The 27,672-nt window shown below is 38.4% G+C and overlaps 6 protein-coding genes across 9 annotated transcripts; 3 read left to right on the top strand and 3 right to left on the bottom strand.

Annotated features, from left to right (window-relative positions):
* Window positions 1-438: 438 nt before the first annotated feature.
* Window positions 439-3,748, bottom strand: LOC111480216 (HVA22-like protein i). The gene is made up of 7 exons (XM_023125133.1): window positions 3,420-3,748; window positions 2,464-2,504; window positions 2,276-2,374; window positions 2,135-2,191; window positions 1,920-1,983; window positions 1,600-1,809; window positions 439-1,231 (listed from the first exon to the last, which is right to left on the bottom strand). Exons 2-7 carry the CDS (start codon window positions 2,493-2,495, stop codon window positions 743-745), a joined length of 951 nt encoding a protein of 316 aa, XP_022980901.1. The 5' UTR covers window positions 2,496-2,504; window positions 3,420-3,748; the 3' UTR covers window positions 439-742.
* A 1,516-nt stretch (window positions 3,749-5,264) lies between these two features.
* On the top strand, window positions 5,265-8,550 carry LOC111480214 (endoglucanase 10-like). Its single transcript, XM_023125131.1, has 6 exons — window positions 5,265-5,842; window positions 6,096-6,379; window positions 6,493-6,930; window positions 7,428-7,563; window positions 7,694-7,860; window positions 7,951-8,550. The coding sequence occupies exons 1-6, from the start codon at window positions 5,629-5,631 to the stop codon at window positions 8,281-8,283; spliced, it is 1,572 nt and encodes a 523-aa protein (XP_022980899.1). The 5' UTR covers window positions 5,265-5,628; the 3' UTR covers window positions 8,284-8,550.
* A 748-nt stretch (window positions 8,551-9,298) lies between these two features.
* LOC111480218 (cytokinin riboside 5'-monophosphate phosphoribohydrolase LOG3-like) lies at window positions 9,299-10,760 on the bottom strand. The gene is made up of 7 exons (XM_023125134.1): window positions 10,628-10,760; window positions 10,445-10,542; window positions 10,323-10,353; window positions 10,136-10,235; window positions 9,976-10,046; window positions 9,735-9,878; window positions 9,299-9,615 (listed from the first exon to the last, which is right to left on the bottom strand). Exons 1-7 carry the CDS (start codon window positions 10,751-10,753, stop codon window positions 9,568-9,570), a joined length of 618 nt encoding a protein of 205 aa, XP_022980902.1. The 5' UTR covers window positions 10,754-10,760; the 3' UTR covers window positions 9,299-9,567.
* A 1,685-nt stretch (window positions 10,761-12,445) lies between these two features.
* On the top strand, window positions 12,446-15,275 carry LOC111480215 (ATP sulfurylase 2). Its single transcript, XM_023125132.1, has 5 exons — window positions 12,446-13,280; window positions 13,830-14,235; window positions 14,376-14,636; window positions 14,718-14,804; window positions 14,894-15,275. The coding sequence occupies exons 1-5, from the start codon at window positions 12,718-12,720 to the stop codon at window positions 15,029-15,031; spliced, it is 1,455 nt and encodes a 484-aa protein (XP_022980900.1). The 5' UTR covers window positions 12,446-12,717; the 3' UTR covers window positions 15,032-15,275.
* Window positions 15,276-17,083: 1,808 nt separating this feature from the next.
* LOC111480219 (auxin-responsive protein SAUR50-like) lies at window positions 17,084-17,830 on the top strand. The gene has a single exon (XM_023125135.1). It carries the CDS (start codon window positions 17,281-17,283, stop codon window positions 17,596-17,598), a length of 318 nt encoding a protein of 105 aa, XP_022980903.1. The 5' UTR covers window positions 17,084-17,280; the 3' UTR covers window positions 17,599-17,830.
* Window positions 17,831-21,262: 3,432 nt separating this feature from the next.
* Window positions 21,263-27,106, bottom strand: LOC111480813 (filament-like plant protein 4). Of its 4 annotated transcripts, none has more exons than XM_023125990.1 (6): window positions 26,801-27,106; window positions 25,471-25,575; window positions 25,039-25,258; window positions 22,497-24,918; window positions 22,239-22,296; window positions 21,263-22,008 (listed from the first exon to the last, which is right to left on the bottom strand). In XM_023125990.1, the coding sequence occupies exons 2-6, from the start codon at window positions 25,567-25,569 to the stop codon at window positions 21,577-21,579; spliced, it is 3,231 nt and encodes a 1,076-aa protein (XP_022981758.1). In that variant the 5' UTR covers window positions 25,570-25,575; window positions 26,801-27,106; the 3' UTR covers window positions 21,263-21,576. The 4 variants fall into 4 exon arrangements, with proteins under 4 accessions (XP_022981758.1, XP_022981760.1, XP_022981761.1 ...); XM_023125992.1 differs by lacking the exon at window positions 26,801-27,106 and adding an exon at window positions 26,183-26,284; XM_023125993.1 differs by lacking the exon at window positions 26,801-27,106 and adding an exon at window positions 26,044-26,176.
* Window positions 27,107-27,672: the final 566 nt, after the last annotated feature.

The raw sequence follows: 27,672 nt of genomic DNA, 5'->3' as shown, positions 1-27,672 counted from the left end.
ACCCAAATTCACTTTATTGCTTTCATTTACACTCTCTTACAATCAAGTAGAAACAGATTGGTTAAGTAAAGAATTATGTGTCGAGTCATGATTCAAGGTTCATATGTGTGGTCTCTGCATCAACATGATAAAAATATTATTAGAACCAAGAAAAGTATAAAATTATGTAGATGGTAAGAACTTAAAGCACGTGTTCACAACGTTGTTAAGATCAATACTGATGCAAGTGCATTGCGTACAAAAAGGCTAACAACACTAGTAATTGAAAAGATGCCTGAATGTATTAAACATCTTTTCAATTACTTTTCATTAAGTTTATAGCCCTTCATCAAAATACCTTTTCTTTATCCATTTATCAAGGAATAATTAAGACTCCATTCAAAGGAGAGTAAAAAAGGAAACTTGTCAATAGAATCCAATTTAACTGATCGAAGGAAAAGATTTAACCCAAACCATCTGTTGTGCAAAAAGCATTTCCGACGGAAGTCCTGAATTCAACTATAGCCAAGTAAAGATTTATGCGAACATTGAAATTATACCATGGAATTTTGACAAGAACCGCACCATATGCTAACTCTAGACCACCCACCGGCCACCGTCCAGAAAAATAAAGAGAAAATAAAATTGGAATAGAAACAACAAATTTACATGAATGCCGGGATCGGCGAATCAGTACTCATTGTTCCATTCTGCTTTTTAAGAGGGGAAACTGAGATTCAGAAACATTGCTCCCATTCCCTTTTCAACGGTTAGCAGCAGCACTTGAACGGGTTTTTCTCAAGCGTGGGCGAGTTACTTTTGTGGGTTCTTCTATGACGGTCTCTTTTGGGGGAGGATTTTCATTCTCGTCCACTGAAGCTGGCGGTTGTTCAATCAGCAGCATTGGCTCCGGTTCAGATTGGCTGCTGCTACTGGCTGGTTCAGATGGTACTGCAGCTGCTTTCGGAGTGTTAGGAACGTTGACTGAGGTTGATGGTTTCAAGCCTTTTGGAGTATGAGGAACTTCAACTGTGTTTTTTGACGGTTTTGACACTTTCGGACTACTAGGAACTTCAAATGTGGTTTTCAGTTTTGAAACTTGTGAAACACCCACCTCTTCAGCTACATCTTTTTGTTGACTTGAAGATGGGGATGACGACGAATCAATTAGCACTTGATTAGTAGTGGCACCAGTGCTTTTTGATGTCACATTGTCTGGTAAAACCTTCGCCTTCGCCACCGCGGGCTGTTTCTGCAATTTAAGAGAAATAAGTAGATATAGGTATTTCCAGAACCGCCACAACTATTTTCTAATGCAAGTTCGATTGTACCACATGCACTAGATAAACAAATATCAGATACGCATGTAATGAGAGCGATGCGTAAAGAAATGTAAAGCTGCTTCTTTACATAACATAAAATCATTTCACATTGCACAATCCTGGCCTGAAGAATAAGATACAAATCATTACACGCAGCAAGAAACCAGGTCATTATAACAGACAACAGAATAGCAGTACTCATTTTTTTTTCCATATCACTCAATAAAACACCAATTTAGGACTAAAATATGAACGACAATAAGACGATTTTTATCTAATTAAATTTATCTGCAAATACCTGAGCCTTGTGAGGCTTAGCTGTTGATTGTGCAGCAACATATTGCAAGATCTCGTATACCCTTGTCTGGCCATAGCTTGCAGCTCTCTGCCAATAGATAACAGCAATATCACCAGCTCTGGTCCTCAGTTCCAATAAATTTTGGTCAATATCTGTCTCATGCTTTGCTACATATGGTCTAAAGAAGGAATCATATACATAAGTTGTTCCCTGACAAATGAAAAGTTATTAGGAAGAAGATAAGTGATTTCAGAAAGAAGGTGGCCCAGGAGTGAGCACAAGAAAGAGAAAAGCCTAAATTCCAGATTCTGATTCCTTACTTTTGTTTTGGGGTACCAGAGATATATGTAGAAAGCCAATTTAGCTTCACTATACATAGGAACCCTGCACAAGTGAAAATAATAATAATATTATTAAAAATTTATAATTCACAAGTAAAGGCCAACTAACTATGAGGAATCAACGGAGTCCTAGACCAAACAACTAAATAAAAAAGAAGGGCATCGTATCAACAATATCTTCATCCAATTCCTACCATGAAATGAATGCATCTCCAATCCTCTCACAAACAGTCAAAACAGCCACTAAAATCCTGAAACCAAAAGGAAAGCCAATCAATGTTGATGCTCAGAATTTTATTGCAGACAATTGATGCAAAATAAATATTATCGCATACCAGTATTGGCACCAAAAGCGAAGTTGCTCAATTTCTGGCTTGTTCATTTCAACAGTTTTATAGCACTCATATGCAGGATAAGCATAGCCAAAAATCATCCTGTCAACAGATTGACAAAATATATATTAATACCACAGGATAATCTGTATTATTACCGATGCAAGCAAATTATTATTAACTAGACTTACACGAGACCTCTAGTAAGAAAGGAGCCAATCATCTTGAATGCCTAACAAAATTTAGACATTAGTTATGGTTAAATTAGAAGGGTCATAGATAGATTTTAGTAAAGCTAATAGTGAAGTATGTTAAATAATGAGAGAAAACTGTACAATCAAATAGAAAGTAGATCACAAGGAGTAACAAGGAATCAAAAAATTGAAGAGTTCCAGACAAATAATATCTGTTTGTTGAACTATGAACAATTGATGTATGTTCTTACGCTTCTATAGAAACCAATAAAATCAGTTAATTAAACAAAATTCCAAATTATACCACAAAGACCAAAAAGATAGAAAGACACCAAAACATTCCTCGTTCAGAATCTCATAAAAGTTCCAGCAAACTGCGATGCATCCTTCACGCACAATCTTTTAAAAATGCTTATCGCTTCATAGAAGGCGGCTAAGAATGTGAATAATGAAACAAATAAACAATCAATAAAGCTCAAAATGAGAAGAAAAATTCAGTCCATTCAGTGCGTAAAATGCTGTATGCCCTTGCCATTAGCAGGCCATTCAAACCAAACGCAGCGTTTCTACCTTTCTGCACAATGAAGTCGCAACTTAACTTCATCAAAGGCCATCGCACAATAAATTTTAGGACTACAATGCTCGGAACTTGAAATTTAGGGGATAACAAAGCGTCATGAGCATCTGCCGAACAACCACAAGAAAACAGTATCCAAATTCCAAAGAATAAAGTAAATCCCCGAACATTATCAGTCTAGGACCAGAAACACCTAGAAATAAGAATAAGATAACTACGGAGACCTAATAAAACAAAACATCAAGCACCTCAACTGAACATTCTGAGGTCTAAACAAATCTCGAAGGCAGAAATAAAGGAAAACATAACAAAACCTTAGGTTCAAGAGACAAAATGAGAACGAAAGAGAAAGAGATTAGTAGCTAGTGATTATTACCTTGAGACAAAATCAAAGAATCGACGAATACGAGAAAAATCAAAAGTCCGCAAAAGCTGGCTCAGAGGCAGTGGATAGAGGAGAATCGTAGAGTGAGAGTGGGAGATCGACGGCGGAGAGACAAATCAGCGATCGGCACCGCCAAAATGCCTCGGCGGACCGTTGGAAAAGCAGAGGAAGTGATAAAGATGGAGCGAGAGAGCGAGAGAGAGCGAGAGAGAGCGAGAAAGCGAGAGAGCGCGTTTGAAATTCTTGCACCAATCGGATATTTGGTTCTGCGAATTTCATTTCGCTAATAAAACCCGCTTTGATTTCCATAAAAATCGTATTATTATGGAAGGACGCTTTGGAATGTGTGTTTACAAGGACAATAATGGTATAAACTTCATCCCTTAATCACCGTTCATTTCGAATCAAACGGCTCTCTAATTAGTCATTTCTGCATTTCTGGTATAACGGAGCCGGAGGGAGCGTACGCTCCTTTTTATTTTTTTTTATTTTTTTTTTCTCTACTTTATTACGTGGAAAACGATATCAACAACAGCCACAACCACACCCGCAGGGTATGCAGCGGCGTCAACCTCACGGCAACCTTACCGTTTAGCCGCCGTTTTCACAATTCTATTAACCTAAAAATAAATTTCTATTTTAATGTCATAAGTTAATTGGTAAGTAAGTGGGTGAACATTGTTGTACCAAATACCACAAGAACTAAAATCAATCACACTTACACACCCACCCACAAAATAAATAAATAAATAAAATTTAAGGAGATTGAAGATGAACCAAATTAATCCAATAGATTCATGAATCAAAGTGAGGAATGTACCAAACATATTCCTGAATCTAAGAGAGTGATGAACACAATTTTGATGAAAATTTTAAGCAAATGTGACCGACAAGCGTCAGCATAGAGGGATAGGAATGATATTAGTAGGAGCGAAGGGAAGGACGAGGTGGCAAATTATTGAGGGTTAAAAAAAGTAAATTGAAAACACTTTGGACCCTCTCATTAAAAATAATTAACATTTAGGGACCCAGAAAAAAAGACAATATTTTTTCATCTTTTCCGTTGTTCCTACTCTCCCGGGAGGCGTACAATAAAAAATGTATGTCCCATGAGTTGAAACAAAGATAAGAATCTAATAAGAAGAGAGCACGTGAGAAGGAGGGTGTATGGGCCCATTACATGACCCTAGCCTTTGCTCTCTTTTTCATTAGTCTATGGCTTTAACAAATACATTGATTGAATAAAAATTAAGATTCCCACGAGAATTTATTCGTCCTCAGTCACACACACACAGCTCTAGTAATGGGCCTGCTGCGATCCAGTAAGTTAAAGCAAAAGGAGGGAGTGGGGGGACCTTTCCCTTCAGGATAGCTTGCGTTCAAAGTGAGAGGAGAGGCACGTGGTGGTGGGGTGGGCTCCATTACCCTTCAATTTTACGCTCTGTCACTCTCACTTTCTCAGTCGGGACCCCCCACATTGGGCCAGAACAATCCAGACTGGGCTTTTGGGCCATATGGGCTGAGAAAGGACGGCCCATTTAACGGATATCCAACTGGCAGGCAGGCAGGCAGTTGATGAGTGGTGGGTCTGTAGCAGGATATCCAAAACCACAGGAAGCAGCCACTTGGGCCATAGAAAACAGTTTTGGTGTACAGTCTGGCCTACCATTTTAATAGGGAGCCCCCCATAACCGACGGAGCGTGTGTTTCACGCTCATCAATCTGTCCGTCCGTCGACATTGTCTGTAATGAAAAAGGCTGATAGCGATACAGCCAACAACCAATAATCTACAATTTTATAAATGGTGAAATCTGGTTTTGTCCCGCGTCGAAACAAATTTGTCGGTGACAGGCACCTTTCTTGCACAATAAATTCATCTCTACAATACGATTCCATTCCTTTTTCTTCTTCCTCAGGCCCAGATCCAACATCCCCGATTTCTTTAATTAGGCTTTGTTCATTGAACTTCCAATCTTAGCCAATCATTTCCTTAATCACAGTTCCACTAGTTAATCAAGGCAAAAAGCGGACAGATCTTGACTGATAGGCTCTATTCAGCTGTAGAGTTTTGGGTCTTTTTCTACCCTGGTGACCTATTACGAAGTTCCCCATCGTCACAATGTCTTGTCCTTGAGCTGGATCTTGGTTATTTGACTCATCTGAGCGTTGCATTTACGAGGCTGCTTTGTACTGCGCGAAATGGGAGAGAAATCGAGGTCTAGAGGATTTTGTGGATGGTTTCTGGTGTTGGTGATTCTTGGTCTGATCGCTGGTGCTATAGTATTTGCTGTCAAGAAGAAGTCGAGTCACTCTGATGATGAGCCTGCTCCAGTTCCGGGCCCCCCTGGCGCAATCGTGAAGAAATATTCCGATGCTCTCAAAATAGCCATGAAGTTTTTCGATGTGCAGAAGTGTAATATCTCATTTTCATTTCTGATTGATATTTTGTGTTTCTGTTTTCTGGATTCAAATGCTAAGCACCTAGAAATCTTTAAGAGTAAATGTCTGGCAACTATTCAATTTACAATGTGGACTGTAGTGCCTTGGACCTTGGCAAGGACTGGAGATAGTATGGAAAAGTGCCTACACATGAGATTTCATTTTTGTCGCAATGTTTTGTTTGTTAGTTACATGAATTTAGTACAAACTTATTGGTCTATTTGCAGCTGGGAAGTTGGTAGATAACACAATTTCTTGGAGAGGGGATTCGGGGTTGAAAGATGGAACTGAAGCGAAATTGGATCTATCTAAGGGGATGTATGACGCTGGGGATCATATCAAGTTTGGTTTCCCAATGGCTTTTACTGCAACAGTGTTATCTTGGTCTATCCTCGAGTATGGAGATCAGATGGACGTAGTGGGTCAATTGGATCCTGCCAAAGATTCTCTAAAGTGGATTACTGACTATCTTATCAATGCTCATCCTTCAGAAAACGTGCTTTACATTCAGGTAATGACGCTTGTTTACTCACATTATCGCTTTTGTGTGCTTGAATCTCTTCAATTGTTTTGTGAGTTGTGCATTAAATAACAATCATATAATCTATTGGTGATACTTTGCAGGTCGGGGATCCTGATATAGACCATGCCTGTTGGGATAGGCCTGAAACCATGACTGGGAAGAGGCCACTCACGATGATCAATGCCTCTTTTCCAGGAACAGATGTAGCAGCAGAAACCGCTGCAGCTATGGCTTCAGCATCTCTTGTGTACAAGAAAACTGATCCTACCTATTCAGACTTGCTTCTTAAGCATGCTGAAGAATTGTTTTCTTTTGCCGATGAGCATCGAGGTTTGTACAGTATCAGCATTCCTAAAGTCCAAACCTACTACAATTCAACAGGATATGGAGATGAACTTCTATGGGCTGCGAGCTGGCTGTATCATGCAACAGAGGATGAAACCTACCTTAATTATGTGTCTGGAGACAATGGGAAATTGTATGCAAAATGGGGAAGCCCCACCTGGTTTAGTTGGGATGACAAGCATGCAGCAACCCAAGTATGTAATCTCTTTTAACTTGGCGATAGATTCCTATCTATGTGGTCAAATGTGAAATTTTATAAATTTCAGTTGCCACCAAAAAGAAATATTGATGAGATTAGCTAAAGTTTGAGCTAAACAAAAGCTTTTTGCTTCAACATTCTTTCCATTTGATATGTTTCTTCTCAAATCATTGTAGCTGTATACGGTTTACAGCCTAACTGAACCCCAGTTCCCATTGTATCTAAAAGCTATTAGTGAAGAATATAACAAAGGGGAATAGGAACGTCTATTGGTTGAACCTTGATGAGAGGCAAAAGTTTAGATCGTTGTTTTAACTCAAGTCATATGCTGTAGGCTTAGACATAGCAAGCTGTCAATTTCCTGCCTAACCATATTATCTCGTTATTATTACCATCTACTGCTTAACAGGGGATTTCCTTGCGTTTGTAACTCCGTTTGGAACCAAGTCAATAACATCTTAACCTTGTCACTACTCTGCAATGTCTATGCAGGTTTTATTGTCTCGCTTAAACTTCTTTGGCTCCCAAGGTGTTTCAAAGTCAGTTCAAGTTTACAAGAAAACAGCCGAAGCTGTCATGTGTGGCCTAATCCCAGAGTCTCCAACCGCAACAAGCAGCAGAACAGATGGTAAGTAGTTTCTTCAACTGTGTAACGACTTCATAACATGAGATTTCATGTCACCCCTCGAATTAGCAAGATTGTAGCTAGTATTGTCCTCCTGAACTTCTTAATTGATTCAAGGACGTTTCTGGTACAGATGGTCTCATATGGGTCAGTGAATGGAACGCTCTGCAGCATCCTGTGTCTTCAGCATTCTTAGCTTCCCTTTACAGTGATTACATGCTTACCTCCAGAACTGCAAAATTTTCTTGCAGCGGGGAGACCTACACACCAGCAGATCTAAGAAATTTTGCCAAATCTCAGGTAAGCTAACTCTTTATTTAGCACAAGCAACATATGCTTCTCGAGTGAAAGTAGTCCTATTGATTTTAAGTTGGACACATCTATTTCCAGGCTGATTATGTGTTGGGCAACAATCCTATGAAAATGAGCTATCTGGTGGGATATGGTGGCAAATTTCCACAGTATGTCCACCACAGAGGTGCGTCAATCCCAGTTGATGCCACAACCAATTGTAAAGATGGGTTTAAGTGGCTCCTCTCTACCAAACCAAACCCAAATATAGCTTATGGAGCTCTTGTAGGCGGGCCCTTCCTTAATGAGTCATATGTGGACTCACGAAACAATTCCATGCAAGGGGAACCAAGCACATACAACAGCGCTCTGGTCGTGGGCCTGCTATCGAGTTTAGTGACCACCTCCTCAGCATTGCAATCCTTCACCTAATGCAGCTGGTATATATTTATATTCTATTATCCAAATTTGTGATCGTTTTATGTTTTGTAGCTTGCCATTTATTTGTGCTGAGAGTGTTAGTACCTCTTGCGAGTGAGCGTTTGCCTATCCTCTAACAAAAGTGAAGCCGCATAGTAAAATTAACCGTGTATCTGATGTGTGAAGTGAACCGAGCTGTTTTGGCACCTTTCCCGAACAATTATGAGTAATTTTTTATTGGAGATATATATATTGGAATTTGTTGTTGCCTTGTCTGTTCGGTTCATTGTTGCTGACAAGATGAGTTGATTTGGTATGAAAGGTTCCAAATGGCTATTGACAAAGTTGATGTCTGATGTCTCAGCTTGCCTATTATTTCAACTTTACAGATGTCAATGGCGACTTAGGGTGGCTCTTAAAACGTTCATTCTTTATGCATCCTTATCCTCGACATTGGGAGGGCTAATAATTTTGTATTTCAAAAGTTTTAAAGTCGAGTCCATTGATGCTGCTCTCATAGTGGCAGGCTAAAAAGATGCGAGTTTTTGGATGGACTTGGCAAAATTCTTCCGTCCACTCCAAATTTGGACTTAGTGGTCGCAACCACCCCGTTTCTTTTTAATTGATTCCAAATTAAAAGGCGTATGAGATGATGCCACTTATAAAATAGGTACTTTCCATCAAAATCAGTACTTTAATCATAAAGGCCACTCCGAATATAGTATGAGCGAATTCCCTTCAATTATAGATCATTTTGTTCCACCATTTACAGACATATTTACAAATTAATCTCATCTCATTTACCCAGCTAAAGTGAGTTGAACAGATCTAACAATTGAGAAAACATCAGGATTGTTATCTAGTTCAAGCTCTTCACAAAGACTAACTTCAGTGTTAGGTGATGGGTAGCATTGATTTTTGGAACATAGGACATTCTCGGTGATGGGTTGATATCAAATTCCTTATTCGCCACTTTGCATTCATGACGGGCATGACCTTATGCAATGCGTGTGGAACTTAGATATTAAAAAATCAACGATTTCTTGCTAATGATCCATACATACATAGTCGATCCAATCAAAACACGATTCAAGAAGTTTTGATTGATAAGACATATTTCTACACAAATCCTAATACAGCCAACTAGAAACAACTACTCTGGTGTCAAAAGCACAAAGCACAAACAGAATTTTGTTTCTTTCTTTTTATTTTTTTATTCTTTCGAGTGTCGAAATAAATGAGACTAAGTCAGCTGGCAATATCCCATTTTGATATGAAACCCATTTGTTTGTCCATCTATCGATCATACCAGCCGGCAACTCCGCAGTGCTTTGGTTTGTAATCCTTAGTCCAAGTCAAACAAAAAAAGAAGACCAATCTCAGTTCCATTTGGACTAGGCTAATTCCTGTGGGGGACCCAAGTAGTAGATCCTCCCCACGTGCAGGGGATATAGGAAATGTACCTCAAGCTTGCACATGAGTTCGTGGGCAGTCTGGGCGGAAACAATAATGTTACGGGCAGCTGGGGTGATAAAACCTTCTGCCACGGCTTTGTCAATGAACGAAAGAAGCGCATTGTAATAGCCATCCACGTTCAACAGCCCCACCTATATCATACAATACAATCAAATTGAGCGTCCACTGATTGAACTTAAAGTAACTTTAAAAGGGGAAAAAAAAAAACAAAAGTGTTGGTTATCATACGGGTTTGTGGTGGATTCCAAGTTGAGCCCAAGTTATGACCTCCAGAAGCTCCTCTAAAGTGCCATACCCACCTGCCAAGCACACATCATAATACCACTAAACTCTGTAATAGAGGGACACTCGACAGATTCAAGGATGAGGATATCATAAGGAAAGCGACCTGGTAGGGCAATGAATGCGTCCGCTTGCTTAGCCATCTCTGCTTTTCGTTGGTGCATGCCCGACACAGGCCTCACTTCTCCCACAGTTTCTCCGGTCAGCTGAAAATATTACTTCTTATATATTCATACTCCACAACCTTAAAATCTCAGAACTATCCTATCCATATTCTTCAATAAGTAATTTACCTCTCTTAACATCAGCGTCCTTGGAATCACACTGAAACCAAACCCAAATCATCGCCTCTGTTTTGTTAATCTCAGTATCTTGATAAAACCATAAATTGATGTCCAGTGTAAAGAAAAGTTACCCTAACACGTGGCAACCGCCATCATGCACAGCTTGGGAGACTAAACCCATCAGGCCGATGCTGCCTCCTCCATAAACCAAGTCAATGTTTCTTTCCACCTGTACTTTCATTAATACTTCTCTAAGTTTATCATAATCTATCAACTTAAGAACTTAAGTTAAAGCGACCACGACGACGACGTACCAGTTGTTGAGCTAGTTGAAGAGCGCCGAGTTGATAGCTCGGGTTCTTGCCGGGGCTGCTACCACAGAACACACAAATTCGTTTAAATCTGGACTTTGTGTTTGTTTCGAACACTTGAGTTTCCATCGTTTGAGAATAAAAGAAGAGGGCTCCCCATTTAATTTATACCCCAATAATAATTCAACACCCCCGACATATCACATCTCTTAAAATATATAATATTTATTTCTGCTGTCGTGTAAAAAATAATAATATTTATAAACAACGAAATTCACGTTGAAATTGTCTGCAAAGCAGTGTCCTAAAACGACATCACTCCGCTCCAACACGCCTTTTATCTTGATGGGTCCTCCAGCTTCATTTTAATACCCATTTCCCCCATTTCCTTATAATTAAATTAAATTTTGTGTTCACCCATGAGTCACCGAATCCAAGTCTTATCATTACACAAGATTCCTTTAATTATTTTTTTAATATAATGTATAAGCTCCACCGTGCGTCACATTATAAACTATGATCTAATCCGTATCTTCCAATGTGATATTAAAATAATAAAAAAGGGAAAATAAATATTATATATGGCCATTAGAATCGAGTATATGAACAGTTGAGTGATTGTAACCCAACCGAAGGCAGTCTCCTAACGACCCTATAATGTTTCTTAAATACCCATTATAATTGGATAAGTATACGTGTAAAAGTGTGGCAGTGGTGCCAAAAAGCGATTTTTAATTTATATATATATATATATATATAAAAAGATAAGATAAAATATGAAGCATTGTTACATTGTTACGTTAGTGGATTGTCGGGTGTGAGCTGCACACGTGGCGTTCCAGCTCAAATTCGACCAAATTCATCCGTCAAATAATTGATGTGTCCATGCCTAGTCAGCTCAATCAAAAATCAAATAAAAAGTGTATTATTGAATGCCCCAGATTTGAATCTTTGGCCCATCATCTTCACTGCATCACCTTTTCTTTTTTAAATTATAAGAAATTATTGACTTTCTGGATTAGGCAACACACGTGGACACAATGAATTGATTAATTAGTTTCAATTATCGCAATTATTAAAAGATTTTGTTGCAATAATGTCAATTATTTGTCAATATCAAATCATAAAATCCATACGATCTTTATACACATAGCCCGCTCCTTGTTATTTTTGGGCCCATGACCCGGCCCAAGACCAAAAACTAGTTGGTCCATCAGCCCAAAGTTATAGCCCATTCGTGTCCCTCTTTTTGGGCCAGGAATTTAATGACGTTCATATTTTGAAGTGTCACATCACGAGTTTTTTTGTTTTTTTATTTTTATTTTTTAAATTTAACTTTATTCTGAAAAGGCTGATGTTTCATAAAATAATCTTGCTTTTTTCTTGAGAAAAAAATAATACTTATTATTCGCTTCGAATTTTGTGCTGACTAATTAGCTTGCAAGCATCCAAGAAAATACTTTCCCTTTTAGTTCCCCCATAATTTAATTATTTTTTTTATTAAACTAGTTTTTTAAAAAGAAGAAAATAAAATAAATTACTTTTGAAGGAAAAAAAGAAAAGAAAAGAAAATACTCCTATAATATTTATATTAATGCAAAAAGTTGAAAAGATTTAGGGTATAAATCGTCTTTGAATCAGGTCTTGTGGGTGATAAAAATGGGTAAAAGGAATAGATTTAGAAGCAATGGATGTAAGCGTATGAGAATACTTTGGAGCCAATCGCGTGGGGCCGCTCAAAAACATTCGTAAAGGAGAATCGTTCTGCGCGTTGCTGTCGAAGAAGAATCGTTGGTGGGGTTTGGGACTATCATCACAGCCACAAGCAGCAGTGTTTTCAAACCGCAGGGAGAGACGATTAGCCACAACCAAAGCCACCCTCCCTATGCGCAAAGGGCCACAAACAAACGTGTGGATCTGTGGAGACGAGCCAGTTATCTTGGTTGCCTTTTCCCTTCCCTTTCCCCTTCCGCCATGTTTTTGTTCTCACTTCTTGTAGATTCAGCCACCGCATTTCTCCATTTTCGTCGGACCTTCAATACTATTTTGGCAATTTCAAAACCCATCTCCGGAATTTTCCCTTTCAACCGAAGATGTCTCTAGTCGCTAAGCTCCACCTCGCCACTTCTCCCCAAATCAGCCTCAATACCCTCCAAACTACAATAAAAAGAACACCTGTACCCATTGCCACTTACTATACCAAGATTAAATCCAAACCCATTTACGTTTCTGAGTCTTTGGGGTTTAGACCCGCAATGCAGGGCTATTCGCCTCGTTCTCTGCGCTCTTCGATCAAGTGCTCGCTGATCGAGCCTGATGGTGGGGCTGTTGTCGAGTTGATTGTGCCCGAGAGTGAAAGGGCTTCGAGGGTTTTGGAGGCCGAATCGTTGCCGAAGGTGAAATTGACCCGAATTGATCTCGAGTGGGTTCATGTCATTAGTGAAGGATGGGCGAGCCCATTGAAAGGGTTCATGCGAGAGGAGGAGTATTTGCAGAGTTTGCATTTCAATTGCTTGAAAATAAAAGATGGGTCTCTTGTTAACATGTCGCTTCCCATTGTTCTTGCCATCGGCGACGATGTTAAGGAACAAATTGGGTCCTCACCCAATGTGGGGTTGCTCGGTCCCAATGGAGATTTGGTCGGCATTCTTCGCAGGTTAGTTTTGTTTATTTAATCCCATTCCATCTTCGAGGTCACTGTTGATGGAAATGGCGTTTTGTGGATTTTTCTTTGATGTTTTGATCTGCAAAAAAGAGTTGTTTTCTTTTCCACCCTTCGTTTGGGCCTTCTTTTAGTTGGCCACCAACAATTCAAGCGATCAATTCCTCTTTTGGAATAGCGAATATGATATGACAAAATCCTAATTATTTAAATCCCGAGATATGTTCTTATACAATATTAATAGTCATACTCTTCCACTTGCTCGCAGCAACTGGGTTGATCATGAGGGATAATATTTTATTATGCTCTGCAATCTCGTTTATAACAAAATTTCTGGTTATTTGAACTCCCAAACAAAGCTGACCATCGTGATGATCTTAGATTGCGGAGTTTACAAATTCATACGCCTAATGTTGTTCATGTTCTGATTCATATATTTATGCCTTTATGGAGTCTTCTGGAAACTTTCTTTTATTTGAACACTGAGGCCAATATGTATTGAACTATGTGATCAAATTGAAGCCAAATTGTGTGGTTTTTCAGCATTGAGATATTCAAGCATAACAAGGAAGAGAGAATAGCTAGAACTTGGGGAACAACTGCACCAGGGCTGCCATATGTTGATGAAGTCATTACAAATGCTGGAAACTGGCTCATTGGTGGAGATCTTGAGGTAATAAACCCCATCAAATACAACGATGGACTTGATCATTATAGGCTCTCTCCGAAACAGCTACGACAAGAGTTCGATAGGCGTGAGGCTGATGCTGTTTTCGCCTTCCAGTTGAGGAACCCTGTGCACAATGGACATGCTTTGTTAATGAACGATACACGAAAGCGACTTCTCGACATGGGTTACAAGAATCCAATTCTATTGCTTCATCCGTTGGGAGGTTTTACAAAAGCAGATGATGTGCCATTGGATGTTCGAATGGAGCAACATAGCAAGGTTTGTTTTTCATATCAATAGTTTTCCAATAACATGATTCAGTTTACAAGAATGCTCCATTTTGTACATTCAAAAAGTAAGATCATTGCTATTCTGGCCTGCTTAGTTTATGTTACTTAAGAGACTTTCTATGTGTTTAGGTTTTAGAAGATGGAGTCCTTGATCCCGAAACAACCATCGTGTCCATTTTCCCGTCACCGATGCATTATGCGGGTCCTACCGAAGTACAATGGCATGCTAAAGCAAGGATCAATGCAGGTGCAAATTTCTACATTGTTGGTCGAGACCCTGCTGGAATGGGGCACCCAACAGAGAAGAGAGATCTATATGATCCAGACCATGGCAAGAAGGTCTTAAGTATGGCCCCTGGGCTTGAGAAGCTAAACATATTGCCCTTCAAGGTCAGTATCTCAGTGACCTTCCCTTCTCCTTTTCACACTTTTCCACCGTCCCCCTGCGTTTTAACACCCCCTTGACCGCAGGTGGCTGCATATGATACCATGGCAAAGGAGATGGCGTTCTTCAACCCTTCACGAGCAAAAGATTTCCTCTTCATCTCTGGAACAAAGGTAAGAGCAGAGTTCTGTTTGGACAGGATGTCATCATGACATACAGTATCTGAGTTGTTTGAACCTTTTGTCCATATGTGGTACTTTAGATGCGAACTTTCGCAAGGACCGGCGAAAACCCTCCCGACGGTTTCATGTGCCCCGGCGGATGGAAGGTGTTGGTGAACTACTACAAGAGCTTGCAGGCCGAAGATGCGTCGTCGCAGCAACCAGCATTGTCAGTTTAGGAAGATAGTACGAGTTGAAATGAATTAGTTTGAGGAAGCGGCCGGGGATTGAGTAGAGGAACACAATGCAACTTCAATTGTGGATAAACAAAGCTTTGTTCTATTCTCGGTTCTTTTATGCTGGTTTGGAATCCTTATCCTTTGTAATGTCTTTAAGATATTAAGATATGCTTGTAACAGTGAATTATTTCTTCACTTGTGAGATGATACAATCGTTTAAATTAAGTTGTTATTATTGCCAATATGAACATAGGTGAACGAATGGTGGAGTAAGATATGTAAATGAAGGGAGAGAAGAGGAGGGGTTATTTAGGGAGGGGTTTCTGAATAAAGAAAGAAAGAAGGGAAGGAAAAGGAAAAGGAAAAAGGAAAAGGGAGTGATTTTAGGTACATCCGGAAAGTACCTTTAGTGAGGGAGAAAGGAGAAATTGTTAGGGGTTTGAAGGAGAAAGGGAAGTGCAAATCCTGGGAGTGATCGGCATCAGCTTTTCGAGCAATTTGAGATGTGTCCCTTTTACATTCAATCACCAATCGTGTTTAAGCTTCACTCCAAAAAGTGCTTCAGAAAACTTCCCCCAAAATCCACTAGCAGGAAGGAACCCCATGAAAACCAGGGACAAACCTAACGTGGAGCTCATGTGATTACCATTACCAAAATCCTGTCACTTTCTCCTGTTTACACACATACAAAATGGCTTCCCGAGCGCCTGCCTTTCGGTGTCATAATGATACACCCCATTACCATTGTTGCTCTGTTTTTATGTTCCCTCTAAGCTAAATGCCAAACCCAATTTCCTTCACACAACGTGGAGGGGAAGGCCGAGGCCGAGGCCAACCCCAGTAGTTTCTTCAATCATTGACCTTTTCTTCCCAATATTTTCCCAATTCAAGTCAGCCAATTTGACCTTCCCCAGCCCCGGCTATATCTAATCAGCTTTCTGATGATGATGATGTTGGAATCTGTGTGTTTAATGACAAGACTTGATTTAGTATTGAGTTTGTTAGACAACAAAAGACAAATTCTTCATTTCATTTCATTTCATTTCTTTTCATGCAGCTTGTTTATCACACTAATTAATTTCTCTCCTAAGCTCCGGCCTTATTGAAGATAAGGATGATCATTAATCCGCCAAGTCAGCCTTGAATTATAAAAAAGAAAACACACAAGACCCACTTGAAAACAAACCAGGTGTTGGAATTGAACATAAATAACAGTTTGTGTTTGAATGTTGTGAAGTTGAAAGACAGAGAGGACATGGAGGAGGGTACTTCCTAAACACATACACTTTATTATTAATGTATTTTTCTTCTTTCCGTATCAAAATCTTGTACAACCTGGTCCTGTAACAATAATTATAAACACCACTATACTATATACTATATACTATTTATGTCAATCATTTCTTCCATAACAAATATTAATATTTTATTATTATTATTATTATTATTTTCCAGAAGTCAAACCATTTCCCCTGAAACTGACTTGTGTTCTCTTTATTTCTCTGTTTGCTTTATTTTATGATTGAAGCTTTTGGTGTCTCTAATGAAATTTCAATATCAAATCATGATTTTGTTGTAAATGGTGTGTGGGGGGAAGAAGATGTGGATATAAAATGTATTAAAAGCAAAGGAAGGAAATATCTGGATTAAGATTTGGGCAAAGGTATGGATGGATGTAATTCAATATTGTTTTCGGTTTAAAGAGGCTTCACTGGAATGACAGAACTAGAAAAGCATCGAAAAACCAATTTCTATTAAAAAGGTAGGTACTAGCTTGAAAGTCTTGAGCTACTCTTGGACTCACGTTACAGAGTCAATTGCAAAAGGTACTAATTTAAAAGTCTGGTAGGAAACTCGACCAAGGTCTCATTTTTTTTTGGTAGCAGTAGAAGGGTATTAAAAAAACGATCTCGTACACATCCCTTGCCAAGCGATCGAGTTTAGTCAAAATTTGGAGCGGGAGGCAGGTAAGTTGTGGAAAAGGAGTGGAGAAAGAGTAGGAAAATGAAAGGGGGGTTAGGGTGGGCCGTTTGGGGTGCAAACATGAGATTCACTTCTCCCAAAACACCCGTGCTCTGTCATTTACCCCACACTAAATCACTAACCATTATAACCATTATAACCATTAACCCTTTCTTTCTCTGTTTCCTCTGTTTCTCTCCCTCCATAAATACCCCAAAACATCCCATCTTCTTTCCCACCTCCACTTTCCTCTCTTCTTTGTTATTTTTTGTTTCTCTCCAACCAAAATGGCCATCAGAAAGTCCACCAAAATGCCACAAACCGCAGTGCTGAAGCAGATGCTGAAGCGCTGCTCCAGCTTGGGGAAGAAGCAGCAGCAGTACGACGAACAGGGCCTCCCTTTGGACGTCCCCAAGGGCCATTTCGTGGTGTACGTAGGAGAAAATCGAAGCAGACACATTGTCCCCATCACATATTTGAATCACCCACAGTTCCAAATCTTGCTCCAACAAGCAGCTGATGAATTTGGGTTCGATCATGACATGGGCCTCACCATTCCCTGCGATGAACACTTCTTTCAGTCCCTAACTTCCACCCTTCGATGAACTCGTATTATATTTCTCCTTTTTCTTTTTCATTTCTCCTTTTTAGGCCGGCCAAAATGATGAAGCTGCTTCTCTGCTTCTCTGCCATATAATATTGTTATGTTCTTCTCCATTTTTCTTCATTTTATTTCATAGTTGATGAAGAAATCCGAAGGGAAGAAGAACCCACGATTCCGTATGACTCAAAATGTAAGTAAAATTAGTTTGGGGAAATGGGAATTTGAGTCGATCACAGTGAGTGGCGATCTGGGCTCGTTTTTTGTCCCCTTTTGGTTAGTCGCTGATTTTAAGGGTTTTGTCCGTTGGGCTTGTGTTTAAATTTTCCATGTCGCCGACGTTTGCCCAAATCTCGATTAACTCAACCGTTTTTTGCCGTTAAAACTGAACGACATGGAATGTTCTGTCACGGGCCAACGTTTTCTCCTTTCCCTAACTCGCTCTCTCTCTCTCTCTCTCTCTCTCTCTCTCTCTCTATATATATATATATAATTAAAAATAAAAAAGAAATTTTTTAATTAAAGTAATAATAATGATTATTAAAGTCCAAATCTTTTTCCTAAATATTATATAAAGTATTTGAAAGGAGAGAAGCCAACCCGATTAGAAATGAAAAAATGTATGTATTTTTTGTGGTAATTTATGGGTGATTAATTTATTGGAAATTTGTAAATAATTTGAAAGTTGGGGAAATAGAGTTTCTGGAAGCCCATGTGGGTGGGGCCCACAAATCAGAGTACACATTTCTTGAAAAAGTAAAAAACTTTATAACGATTTAATGATCGGACGGTTAGGAATTAAGATGTGGAGGCGCGTGTCAAAATGGTAGCCAAGGGAGGGCGTCCTGCGTAGGACATCAGACTTCACCAATTAAATAATAAATATGGAAATTAGTTCAACAAAAGTTGCACCTTTTATTTTCATTTATTTTTTAATTTTATTTTTCTTTATGACCAGTCAAAATACTGAATGACTAATTCTAATATTATAACCAATTAATCATTTGCAAAAGCGTTGACTAATCAATGACTTATATAATATCCTCAAAATATTTCTATATTAAGCTAACTATGCTGATTGACTTTCAAATAGTGAATGCCTATTATCAATCATTACAAAAGTGGTTGACTTTTCAAAACATAAAAACAACCATTCATCGTTATAAATTCAAATTACAAACAATACCACATAATTCAATTTTACTGTATTTTCAAATAAGAATATAAATGGAATGATTTAAAGTAACTTAAGACCTAATTCTAAATTCACATTAACATTATTATTCTATCGACATCAAGTGGACATTTATCATTTATGCCGACGATGATTATTTTATTTTATTTTATTTTATTTTACAAATTCCATATGTTAGATGTCATTTTCACATGTTTGCAATAATATTATTAAAAAAAAGAGTGATAATATTTAATGTAATTCAAAGATTTGAAGAAGAAAATAATTGAAAATTTGAATGTATGGTCCCCTTCTCATTGTAGGGATGCAAATTAGTGTATGGGGCTTCAAATAACCACATGCCCAAAAACAACTAAATTAATATATTAGATATGACATAAGATTCTACCATAGTGTAAAATTTTAATGTTAAAAGATACTAATTATAACTAGGTAAATGTCGACCAATAACATTGAGAGAGTAGATAACTACTATGGATGAGACTAAAACGAGATTACGCGTGAAGAGTGAAAATGAAATTAATAAGAAAAGACAAGACCAACCTTAAAAGTTTTGTACATGTCTTTGAATGTTTGATTAATCCATAGTGTGAAAGTTATCTTATTTATAATCAAATAAATTACAAGGATATGGAAATAATAATATTTGCCTTATAATAAAATATCAAATATAATATATATGGTAAACTATAATTTATTACTGAATATCTTTAATCATGTCAGAATTTAATTTTTTAAAAAAATCATGGTTTCTCCTTTTATTTATTTATTTTTTTTTTGTCATTATTTTCATAATTTGTTGAATTTTATATGTGATATTTTTTTTTTATATAAGTTTTTCAAAACAAGGTGGTGGGTAAATGTTAATTATTTTCATAATTTGTTTGTACCAATTAAATGAAGGTATCTAATTTTATCTAATTATTTATTGTTTTTTTGAAAAAAAATAATAATAAAGCAATTGGGATTATCATCAACAACAGTCCAACGCTCGTGATAGCATCAAATCAAGTAGCTCCAGATTTACTAATTTAATTAATTTTTTTAATCCAACTTTTTTTCCACATTATAAATTAAATTTTAGACGCGTAAAAACAAAACCATATTAATTAGGAAAAGAAGGGAATATTATATTCATAATTTAAGCTTTCATATGAATGGAGCGAGATGAGAAAGAGATTGGTTTGCGATTGCATCTCACTCGATTCTTTTTCTTTGCTTTTGGTATATGCATTGTACTAATGTGGACCGGTCGGATCGAATTGAGTCATGTCAACTGTGTAAAGGAGATTCGAGCAAATGTTTTGGTCTTTAAGTGGAAGAAGTAGGGGTAGGAATATGAAAAGTCTAAAATGTGGGGAAGTTGGGTGAGTTGTAGGGTATCCATGTTGGATATATATATATATATATATATTTCTCATTACCCTAAATTCTTCTCTAGTTCCACATGGATTCTAATAGAATATGTGATGTGAGATACCTATTTATCGGCATATCTCAATTTCTATTTGCATAGTGAGTAATATTAAAAGTAGATTAATTTCAGTTGTTAAAATCGAGAGATTCAAATCTTCCATCTTTTGATTAAAAATATACTATTTAAATCATTAAATTTAAGGACAAAGTAAACAACATGTTGAGTTTAAGATGTATGGATCAAATTATAATATTTTAACCCGTTTTTAAAACAATGTTATAGTCCAACATCGTAAGTTGATATCTACAAATGGGTCATTATGTCCCACTCTTCCAACAGTCTTAATATATACATAAAGTAAAGATATGAAGCAATAAAAATGCAAAAAAGTACAACAATTTTACTTCGAGTGCGCCAAGTAGTGGAAGTGGGACATACAAAATAATGAGAAAAATGTAAATTTGGTACGTTATGAAAATCTTGAAAATGGATAAATCTCAATGGTGGACGGATCTTGGGCTGCATCAATAACAATGATAATCATAGTCTTTAGGGAACATTATAATTTCCAGATTTCAATACCCCATTATTTATTAGCAAGCTTTGCTTCATATTTACTGCTTTGTCTCTTCATCCCAAACACAAACGTATTCAAATAATGCATTTCAGTTCATATCTAGTTGGGCAAAACTTGATAAAAAAATATTGAAATTTATCTGATAGTGATGGAGTGATCAAAGCAAGGAGCTTGTAATTAGTCGGTGGGAGTTATTAACAATTATTGGGATCGAAGAACTGTATAATACGGTGTACTAGTTTATAGAGCACAGTCCAACTTCAACTATGGACCAACAGTTTTAGCTGTCATTGATTTGGTTGGATCAGTAATTGAAGTGAGGACCATGTGATTGAATAACCCCACATGGAGCCCCTCATTTCAATTCATAAATACGCCCTATGCTCCTATAGCTCATGTGCCTTGCTTATCCCTGCAATCTCCCACCACTACATACCCTTTGTGATATGTGTATCTATTCAAAATGTGGGGTCCGAAAATCAAATAAAAGCCACACCAATTGGTCACAAAGTCCAGTCCAGATGTCAAGGGAAAGCCAAGCCTTCAAGAAAGGAAAAGAAAAGAAGAAAAATTAACAGATGTGAATATGATAATAATGTACAAATGTTAAAAGATACGTTTGTAAGCATAATTCTTTGTGCTGACTTTCACGACATAGACCTCCCAAAACTGATTCCCATCTAAAATCTTAGATGTCTATGTTTGTTTGGTTTTCTTTTTATCTATTTATCTTATTGAGTGAAGTATTTTAACAGAATCGCATTATCATCATGCAAGAGAGTAGCATGGATGCCTAATGACTGTTCTTTCCTTTCGAGGAGAAGAATCTACTGAATCCTCGAGCATGTTTCTCTGGAGTTGGAGCGGAAGAGGAGGAAGAGGAGCTTGACTTGGTTGGTCTGTGCTTTGGATGTTTTGAATTGCTAGGCGACATCAAGAAGCTTCCTCCTTCACTGTCAGAAACACTGCAAGGGGATTCTGCATCGATTATGGGTGCCATTGCAGAAGCGGCGGTATCCAATTCAGACTGATCCAGGTCCACCAGATTGGTGCCACTTTTAGATGGTTCATCCTCGTTAAACTCTTCGCCTCTTTGACTTCTCTCGCTGAATGGAGATCCACCAAAGTCCGGTTGGGGGCGCAGAGATTTCAGCTGCTTGCTAAGAAGAAAAATCGTTTCTTGACATTCTGCCAACTTCTCTGCCGCCGCAGTCAACTCTATCTCCTATTGTAACAAAAGAAATACCAATACCAAGTTCAATAATAGAAGGCACAACAAATTATTTCATTACCCCTCAATTAAAACAACCTAATCCTTAGCCATATTTGTAGATTTGAATAAGTTAGTGCTTTTCTTTCACGCTCATTCGTTCCTGAATATATTATTGTGATGGTAATTCTAGAGCGTTTATGGGGCAAAGCAATTTCAAAAAAGGAAAAGGTATTCAACTTCACCTGGCTCTTCTGGGGATCATCATTAATTGCTGAAGAACAAGTAGCGCAGGCCTCATTCCTGTGACACAAGAAACAAAGGATATGAAATTTGATTTGGTGATGCATTAAAACGAAAACAGATAAAGATCTAATAAAATCAGGCAATAACGGGGGAAATTGGATAAAATTTAGGACAGACATTGATGTCCATCACCTAAAGTTTTCCATACATAGGCGTCCTTATACTGCTCATGCAACAGAGGAAGGTACAAGACTAACCTCTGTAGTTGTTCTTGAAGCTCCTTGCACTTGGACAAAGCTTCGTGATGATTCCTCTTTTCATCTTGAAGTTCATTATCCAATGCTTCAGATTTTGCTCGCAAAAGATTTTGCTCAGTTTCCAAATCTTCTGATCGTGCTTCAAGTGACCTGTAAGACTCTACCATACATTTCAGCTGTGTTTCTGATAGGCTGTTCGATTTCTGAGCCAATGCCAGCTGCGACCTAGATTCGGCTAGCAGCTGCTCTGTTTCCTGCAGTTTATGCTTTGTTGCCTCAAGGTCCTCTGTAGACCTTGCTAAATCCTTTGACAGGTTCTCATTGGCTAATTTTAACTCTTCAATGTCCTCTGCTGAGAGTTTGGGTAATCTGGAATTTGATTCATAGCTGGAGACTAGATTTCCATCACAAGGAACTTCAAGATCAGAAGTTGGACTAGAAATATGGGAACAACCGCTTGTATATCTTTCTTCCAGTGGATCGTTTTGGACAACCTTGTGCTCTGGTAAAGCTACCTTGTCTATGCAATCAGGACTATTAGTATCTCCATCAGTATCCTTGCATTCAATGAAACTAAATCTAAGCTCACTGGCTTCAGATAGAACATGAGAAAGAACAATCACAAAGTCCACCAAAGTTGTGTTCGCATACACAAATTTATTGAAGGTGGCAGAGAATTCCTCAATCCTTTGACCCAGACCATGCCCATCTGGAGATACTGTATCATGAACTCTCGAGGCTTCTTTCCCAAGGAGCAGCACAAATTCATGAACTTGAGAGATGGCAGCTTCCAGGTCTGGCCTCATGGGCTGATTGGGTGTAGCAGACTGGGATAACGCAATTTCTCTTTCTACTCCTAAACCAGCATCATCAGGATTGGCTTGCCTATCGCATGTCAGGTCAGGGCATTGCACTTCTTTAGAAGCACAGCTCAAACTGACAGAAGGTTGCTGAAGTGCATCATGAGCATCTTGCACAATGCATTTAATATCCTCCAAAATTTTGCCAGTATCTGCATCCTTTGAAATACACTCAAAAATCGTAGATATTCTTGATCGGAGTTTCATCAAAGGCAGTCCATCGGAATCAGCACAATCTGTTGACAAATCAACAGTAGAAGATGCAGCATTTGTAGATGGACTTGAATCCAGTTGATGTTCCAACTGGATACCATTCGAATACTGGTGTACAACTTCAGAGGCCTTATTGTTTGAATCATCTGAAGCAAGGATGGCACCATTTGACTCATTCGATAGGCATGCCAATTTCTCCATTTCCAGAAAGTCATCCATGAGCCCCAAGTGACTTCCACTTTCAGTTTTACTTAATTTCTCACTTCTCATCTCTCTAAATTGGGAAATGTCAGAGGTCGCCACTATGGATAGAGAATCTGCACAACTCTGGCCATCCTCATTTCCATCTTCAGACATAGAGGTCAAGCTGGGAGGATGAGTTGTGCTTTGGCATGAAAATCCTTCAACAGTGTACTGAACCACAGATTTTGGGGAGCTCCTTTGGTGATTACCATTTTGAAGCTGCATCTCCAAACTTTGAAGTTTACTAGCCGTCTTGGCACACAAACTTCTGGAAGTCTGCAATTCACTGTTGCGCTTTGCCAAAGCCTCTTTCAGCATCTTAGTTTCCTCCTCCATGGCTAACAATCGTTCTGTAAGGAACTCATTCTCCTTTTGGAATTTCTGTGAATTATCAAGGGAAAATTCTGGCACAGATAATATATGTGGAGTTGGAGGCCTACTAGGTGACTTCCTTACTCGGGTGTCTCCATATTCCCGGCCTAAACTTTCAACCTCTAGTTTCATTTGAGCCAGTGCAGCAGGACCAGGCAATTTCTTCCGCACAAGTCCACGTAATCTTTGACATTCTGCTTCCATCTTAGTTATTTTCTTAACAACTTCCATGTGTTGCTTGTTAGCTGCTTCAGCAGACCTCATGCTCATATTCTTCTCTTCATTGCGAATTTCTAACTCCTTAGATACTATGTGTAGTTCATATTTAAGTGAATTTATTTCTCTTTCACATGATTCAATATTGCCCTTCAACATCTCAATGTCGGCCTCAGCTTGTGACTTCTCTTCACTTATTTTAATCAGCATGTTGGAACGTTCTTGTAATGACCTTGAAAGTGCAGCATTCTCAGCAGCAGATCTAAGAAGTTCTTGGTCTAAGTCTGCCATCTTCGATTCAAACTCAAGTTTAATTTTGTCCCACTGCTTGGTCTTGGTGAACATAACTTCTTGCAATTTAAGTTCATGTTCTTCTTTCAGGCTTCTTATCTGCCTCATGCATTCCTTCAGAGCACCATCCAAATGTGATGCTCGATCTTCAGCAGTGAGCTTCGACAGTGTCACGGTTTCTAGATGATTTTTTAATGCAAGAGCTTCTGCTTCAGCTTTCTCCCAACCTGTTGTCAAGGCATTGGTTTGCAACAAAGCATCCAGAATAAGCAAAAAATTCAAATCACCTTAATTTTACAATTTCAGATTTATCTCTCTAATATAACCGCAAAAACATAGAACAATACCTGAGACAGCTTCTTCAGCAACTTTAGCATGCTGTTTGACTAGGTTGTCCTTAGTAGTCATCTCGGACTGGGCCGCTGATAGTTTCTCATTCAGATCTTTGATCTCACCCTCCAGTGTCTGGATTTGTTCATCACGAATTTTTACTTGATCCTCCAAACCGGTAAGCTGTGAATAAGTCTCCACAGAAATTTGTACATAACTTGGTTTTTTGTAACCATCCTGTATGAGGAAAGGAGATACGGTAAGAAAACATCGTTTCAGTAAATAAATATAAAATGTGATTATAAATTCAAATCCCACCACCATCGGCTCACTTCTAAGAGAAGAAATTCTTGAAGGTGAAGGAAGAGAGATATTGTAAGAACAGTATTACTGAGAAACCTCAGTGAACAGTTAAGATTTGTTGGGGTGGATAAGTTTTCACTAATTACCTGATCACCCTGGCTTCCTGCCGACTCTGACGTAGTATTGGTCTTGTCGGATGTTTTCTCAGATGATTTCTTCTTCCAGGGCCAACTTCGTCGATCCATTTCAGGCTGCATAAATTGCAATAACATATGTTAAATTAATGAGTTATGCAAGGAAAATAATAGACTTTAAGATCTAAACCAAGATTCAGACAAAAATTAAAGTCCCAAACTTCTAATAGCATCATCATTTAGTGGTCACTGCCTGAGGAATTACTTAGTTCTGATTTTTTCTTAAGTGGTGCTTAAAACTTTCCATGACACATCGTATCCATGGCGCATGGGATGTGAAAGAAATTTTTTAAGAAAGAAAAGCCTCATGGTTTCCAGAAAATGAAAAAACCAACTCAACGAAGTCAAATAAGGGTAGTAGTCACAGATTAAGGGAAGTAACTGCGCAACTCCTTGCACGTATAGAGTAATGAAAGTATAAGGTTCCAAAAATGGAAATCCATTTCTTCAAGCCCACATTTTTTGCAACAAAACAGACCACATCCAAACGCTGTGTAAAGGCTATTTATTAGACACAAACAGCACCAGGATAAAAAGTAGCTACACCGAAACACCAGAAGGGGAAGAAATTTAAAGGATGGCAGTTAGCAATTCCACCGCTCATCTCCCGATTGGAACAATTCAGAAATAAGTTCGATGAAAAAAATGACTCAGATAGACATGCATGTGAACGATGTCATCACTATCTGTTTAAGAAAGGAAGCACCGAGATCTAAGCAGAGAACTACTGCTAGACGAAGATCATTGACCCTAGAAGCCAATCGGTGCCTGTTGGGATAATGTAGAATTCTTTTAATAAAAAAAGTAAAGAAAATAGTAGACATAATCTACCCACACAAGAAAGAATCAACGATGTTCATAGGTAAAGCGAGATCCAAATTAATTAGTAAATGGTCCAAAATAGTTATAGATTAAAATTTAAATACGGCGAAAAAATGCACTGATACCACACCACGAAAAAGACAGTTATCAAAATTCCAGTTAGAAATTAAAATCCCTAAACACTTGAAACAAATTTAATCAGAAGAAAAAGTGGAAGCAATTACCGACAAAAGAAGATATTTCCATTGAAGCAAAAATTCAGAATCAAAATCAAATTAGGGAAAGAAACAAAAACTCAAAACTCCGAAATGAAAAAACTCGCGATTGCGAGAACAGAACAATTTATTAGTCAAACAGACGCTCCCTCGTCCGAATTCGAAACCAGAAACAAACACAAGCAAGAGCTCGAGAAGAAGGCAGTAGTAGGAGATAAACGCAAAGGAACTCAAAATCGACTAACCGATAGGAATGCAGCCTGGAGGAAGAACAATCAGATGGAAAAGAGAAACACTCGGGTAACAGAAGGAACAGTGAAACTGTGAGAGTAAAGAAAACCAATCAGTTGAAATTCCGGCAATGAAGATCCAAAGGGATGATTCGCTAATCGTGGCCACGGCTTCGGAGGAAGAGGCTCGGCGGAAACGGCGACGGCGACGGCAGAGGTGGAGCGGGAGGTGGAGGGTGAGTGCGGGAGAGGTGAAAATGAAAATATTCGGACACAGTGCGTCCACTAAAAAAAAGCTAGGACGTTGGAAAAGCTCCAAAACCATCTCCTTTTTAAATTTTTTTCTCTACTTAATTTGAAATTATAATTTACTTTTTATATGAAATAAATCAATATTATTTTATCCGAATTTTTAATTATATATAATGAGAGTCAAGAGGAAAAGAAAGATAAAAAAAAAGCAGGGGCTTCTGTTAAGACGAATTTGCCCACGAAACAAAGCATAATGACGGAAAAGTCCCTCCCCCCCCNGCCTGTTTTGCTGAAGAAGCTAAGCTGAGCTGTATCCGATAGTTTAGCTGAGCTAATGTTAGTATTTACATTACGCTGCCACTATGGACCACCGTCACTCTCTCTCTCTCTCTACAGCTCATTTCTTTTGGCTACAATCAGCTACGCCGCTTTTACCCTGAGCCCCACCATCACAGCCGTCCAGTCAACCCCCAACCGTAATTTGTTCCCCTTGGTGCGGATGGCCCACTGGAAAACATGAAATTTGTGCTCTTCGATCTCTTCTTAACTTATGTACGGCTGTGATTAAAAGCTGTGGGAACCGTAATGTGTATCGTATATTATGCATCTAATCCAGAATATTAATTAACGCCCTC

This window comes from Cucurbita maxima, unplaced genomic scaffold, assembly GCF_002738345.1.
Source record: "Cucurbita maxima cultivar Rimu unplaced genomic scaffold, Cmax_1.0 Cma_Scf00006, whole genome shotgun sequence".
Classification (NCBI taxonomy): domain Eukaryota; kingdom Viridiplantae; phylum Streptophyta; class Magnoliopsida; order Cucurbitales; family Cucurbitaceae; genus Cucurbita; species Cucurbita maxima.
Note: the sequence above shows the minus strand (reverse complement) of the source record. Positions and strands in the feature narration are given on the sequence as shown.

Bases quoted from the DNA above. Each gene is read 5' to 3' on its own strand.
- LOC111480219 (XM_023125135.1), top strand. From the start codon at position 17,281: ATGGCCATCAGAAAGTCCACCAAAATGCCACAAACCGCAGTGCTGAAG.
- LOC111480215 (XM_023125132.1), top strand. From the start codon at position 12,718: ATGTCTCTAGTCGCTAAGCTCCACCTCGCCACTTCTCCCCAAATCAGC. The intron at 13,281-13,829 runs GTTAGTTTTGTT...GTGGTTTTTCAG, and splicing joins TTGGTCGGCATTCTTCGCAG to CATTGAGATATTCAAGCATA. The intron at 14,805-14,893 runs GTAAGAGCAGAG...GTGGTACTTTAG, and splicing joins TCTTCATCTCTGGAACAAAG to ATGCGAACTTTCGCAAGGAC.
- LOC111480214 (XM_023125131.1), top strand. From the start codon at position 5,629: ATGGGAGAGAAATCGAGGTCTAGAGGATTTTGTGGATGGTTTCTGGTG. The intron at 5,843-6,095 runs GTAATATCTCAT...GTCTATTTGCAG, and splicing joins GTTTTTCGATGTGCAGAAGT to CTGGGAAGTTGGTAGATAAC. The intron at 7,564-7,693 runs GTAAGTAGTTTC...TTTCTGGTACAG, and splicing joins AACAAGCAGCAGAACAGATG to ATGGTCTCATATGGGTCAGT.
- LOC111480218 (XM_023125134.1), bottom strand. From the start codon at position 10,753: ATGGAAACTCAAGTGTTCGAAACAAACACAAAGTCCAGATTTAAACGA. The intron at 10,543-10,627 runs GTACGTCGTCGT...ATGAAAGTACAG, and splicing joins TTCAACTAGCTCAACAACTG to GTGGAAAGAAACATTGACTT. The intron at 10,047-10,135 runs GTCGCTTTCCTT...TGTGCTTGGCAG, and splicing joins CGCATTCATTGCCCTACCAG to GTGGGTATGGCACTTTAGAG.
- LOC111480216 (XM_023125133.1), bottom strand. From the start codon at position 2,495: ATGATTGGCTCCTTTCTTACTAGAGGTCTCGT. The intron at 2,192-2,275 runs GTATGCGATAAT...TTTTGGTTTCAG, and splicing joins CGCTTTTGGTGCCAATACTG to GATTTTAGTGGCTGTTTTGA. The intron at 1,984-2,134 runs GTAGGAATTGGA...TCACTTGTGCAG, and splicing joins GGAGATGCATTCATTTCATG to GGTTCCTATGTATAGTGAAG.
- LOC111480813 (XM_023125990.1), bottom strand. From the start codon at position 25,569: ATGGATCGACGAAGTTGGCCCTGGAAGAAGAAATCATCTGAGAAAACA. The intron at 24,919-25,038 runs GTATTGTTCTAT...CCTTGACAACAG, and splicing joins TGCTGAAGAAGCTGTCTCAG to GTTGGGAGAAAGCTGAAGCA. The intron at 22,009-22,238 runs GTGAAGTTGAAT...TTGTTACAATAG, and splicing joins ATGATCCCCAGAAGAGCCAG to GAGATAGAGTTGACTGCGGC.